This window comes from Rhamphochromis longiceps, linkage group LG6 (assembly GCF_057381845.1).
Source record: "Rhamphochromis longiceps isolate RC_006_pf linkage group LG6, R_longiceps_female_GT1.1, whole genome shotgun sequence".
NCBI lineage: Eukaryota > Metazoa > Chordata > Actinopteri > Cichliformes > Cichlidae > Rhamphochromis > Rhamphochromis longiceps.
In genome coordinates this window covers 29,792,065-29,795,393 of record NC_140562.1, presented here as the reverse complement: position 1 = coordinate 29,795,393, position 3,329 = coordinate 29,792,065, and the positions used below count along the sequence as shown (strand labels likewise).

The 3,329-nt window shown below is 37.5% G+C and overlaps 1 protein-coding gene across 1 annotated transcript; it reads right to left on the bottom strand.

Moving 5' to 3' along the window:
• Nucleotides 1-895, bottom strand: LOC146668260 (uncharacterized). Its single transcript, XM_085408628.1, has one exon. The coding sequence runs from the start codon at nt 841-843 to the stop codon at nt 202-204; it is 642 nt and encodes a 213-aa protein (XP_085264754.1). The 5' UTR covers nt 844-895; the 3' UTR covers nt 1-201.
• Between the last annotated feature and the right edge of the window lie 2,434 nt (nt 896-3,329).

Genomic DNA, 3,329 nt, shown 5'->3' with positions numbered 1-3,329 from the left:
TAGGCAATAAATGCAAATACCAAGGTGTCCATAATAAAACAAATATTTAATCTACTCGCAACATCTCCCTCCAATGAAAAATACAACTGTTGTTTAAAGTATAACTTTTGATTAAATTAAAAACATCCAGTCTGTAAGAAGAACTTACTAACACTGTAAGAGTAATTCTCTGAGTAACTGATTACAATGTGCCAGTGTCCTTTATGCCTTTTGAGCCACTGTCTCCTCAGCCTGAGGAGCTGCTGCTGCTGTTGGTTGGTTCTCAGGCTGCTCTGGACAAAGCTCCTTGGTAGGATCCATCACAACAGGCTCAGGCAATTGATAACACTTCAGCTGAGCTCTGAACTCTTCCAGCTCTTTCTGCTCCACCTCCCTCCTTCTACTCAGCAGGTACAAGTCCGTAGAAATCCTCCTGCTTGACTTCACAAGCCACCTCATTACCACACAGTCTGGGCAGGACGTGTGGAGGAAATACATGCTGAGGCTGAAACGACTCTGCACATCAAAGGTAAAAGTGCTGCCTTCAGCTGAGATGTTGTACCGCAGGTATTGGCATTGATCACCAAAGCGGTTGATCTGGGTATAAGACAATGTTGAAGCTTCGCTGGAGTTGGAGAAGTACATCGTGATGCTGTCTCGACGTCTCAGAGCCTCCATAGATGGTGAGTGATTGAGACTGCCTGCGACTAGAGCCCAGCTGCCCTCGAAATGATGAGGAACCAGCTGATCCAGTGGGTGAACCAATCTTTCACAGACTAGAGGAGCTGCCTGACTCCCACACATCAAATAAATGAGAGTGACTGCACACACAGCAACCAAGCTGTTTCTTGAAGGTTTTCCCATTCTGTGGTTAAATGTTTGCCTTTTATTCTCCAACCTTTCATTTATTTTATTTTCTCACCAAGACTGGAATTCAATTAGCAGGCTTGTCTTTTTATAACAAAAACCTGCATCAAAAAAATCCACCTTTTCAACACAGGATAGGTTCATTATCTGTTATCTAAATGTGGATTCCATTATTGTGACATCAAAGACATTTTGAAATAGTGGAAAGTTTTGTGATTCTTATCCACATTAAATTGAATTTTGAGTGGCTATTTATCTTGGAACATCATGTCCAGACTTGAACTTTGTCTTTGTTTGCTGTAGATATTGAGCTGAGGCTAAACATTAAAAGCAATATACGCCAGACTGTCGGTGCTGACGAACTCTTTCACCAATTTTAAAATTCTATAAATACACATTAACAGCAGCAATGCATGCAATCATTGGTTGGAACTTAAGATAAAAAGGGCACAACTGTTGGCACTGAACTGAAAGTTTTTTTTTAGTAAAATCGTCCTTTCTGTCTTCACCATTGCAGAAGATTTTAGAAACACATGTGTGAGCAGCACATATTCAAATGACACTTTAAATATTGCATATATTTTTGTTGTTATCACAGTAAATCTTGTCTACCAAAATCTGAATGTTCCACTTCTTCTTGGTGGTTGTTGTTTTACATTTATTATTAACTAGATTATTGTGATGAACAGTGTTTTAATTATTGCACCATGCTAATGAATGAACAAATGCACCAGATGGAGAAGATGTTTATTAACAGGATGTACTGTAGGAAGTACTGACGTTGGTGATCACTTCATTAATTTGACAGTAGTGCAAGAGGCACAAATTGTTACCAACAAAGTTAAATATTATATCCTCTGCTCATGTCTGTGACTTGCATGTGATCAAATCAATTTTTTTTCTATTTTTAGAAATATTACATATTGCCACACAAAAAGTTTGGTTAAAAATCAGATGGTTTCAGTGTAGCTGAACAGATTGGGCAGACGATCGATAGCCATAAGGCTATTGCAGAGACCTGGTTTTAAATCTGCCTGAGGCTATTTACTGCATGCCTTCCCCTGCTCTTTCTCCCAGCTTTCCTGTCTTATTTTCTTTGCCTTTTCTAAATCAAAGTTAAAAAGCTCCTTCAAAGATTATTCAAACACTTGGAGTAGATTTAACTTTTCTTTTCAGCAGAGGCCATTAGAGACTCTAATATGCTCATGTAATACGTCACGTTTTTGTCACTGGTTCAGTCTTAACCATGCAGCATGTGAGGGATTCTCAGATCTTCATGATGTTAAAATGTTTTTGACGTTAAAACTTAAGAAGAAGAAGAAATTTCCAAAAGTCAGATAAGTATACAAATACAATGTTAATTCAATAGCCCCAAAATGTACAAGTATATTTTTTAAGTACAAGCATAAAATACCGTTTGACGAAAGTTAGGTAAAGTAGAAATACCTCAACACTATACTTATAGAGCCTAAGTAAATACATCTGACATGAAAATAACTATGATTATTAAACTAGTTTGTAATAGTTTGACATGCTTACTTCAACTTGTAGCCTGTTAGCTTAGCTTAGCTTAAGAGGCAGGGCCAGTTAGCTTAACTCTGTCCAAAGGTTACAAATCCACATAACAGCTCTTCTAGTGCTTATTATATTTCTACTTGGTTGAATCTGCAATGCAACTTTAAAAACAGCAACAGTTTGAATGAAGTTGGAATGATCTGATTACTTATTAGCAGGTATTAATATATGGAGTCTTTGTCAGTTGGGTAGAAACAAAACCCCAGCCACATAATCCCAATTTAAACACGTATTTTTTAAAACATGTCATTTTTTTGGTACAGATTCGATTAACAAACTAAGTTATTTATTATTCTGGTTTGCACAGTTCCTTATTAAGCTACTAAACAGAGCTATGCTAGCTAGTGGGTTTCTTCTGTTTTTTTCATGCTGAGCTATACTACTGTTTCATATTTATATAGTTTAGTTTAGTTTTAGTTTTAGTTTTTTTGAAAGGCAATGGAGATTATATTGTGCCGTGGAGGTTAGTACGGTGGCCCTGCAGGCCAAATGGACTGCAACTTAAGAAAACACCAGCAATAAGAAAAACGCTGCAAAAGCACACAAAGCACAACGGAAATGTTTTAGGGGATCAGTTGCAGGAACCAAAATATGCTAAGAATTGCGCTGGGAGACACTTAAAAGAAGTGGAGGATTTGTGGGGAAAGAAAAGATGAGAAGCAAGTGTGCTAGCCTAACTATTAGCCTAAAAATCTGTCATCAGTATTGTATGAATCATGATCAAACACACCTACCATGTTTTGGGTTCCTGCAACTGGTCTGTCAGGTTATTGTCTCCCCAGAAACACTTCCTTTGTGCTTTTGGAAATCAGTTTTTCCTATTTCCGTTTTTTTTTCTTCCTATTTCCCTTGTGTTTTGTGTGCTTTTGCAGCGTTTTTCTTATTGCTGGTGTTTTCTTAAGTTGCAG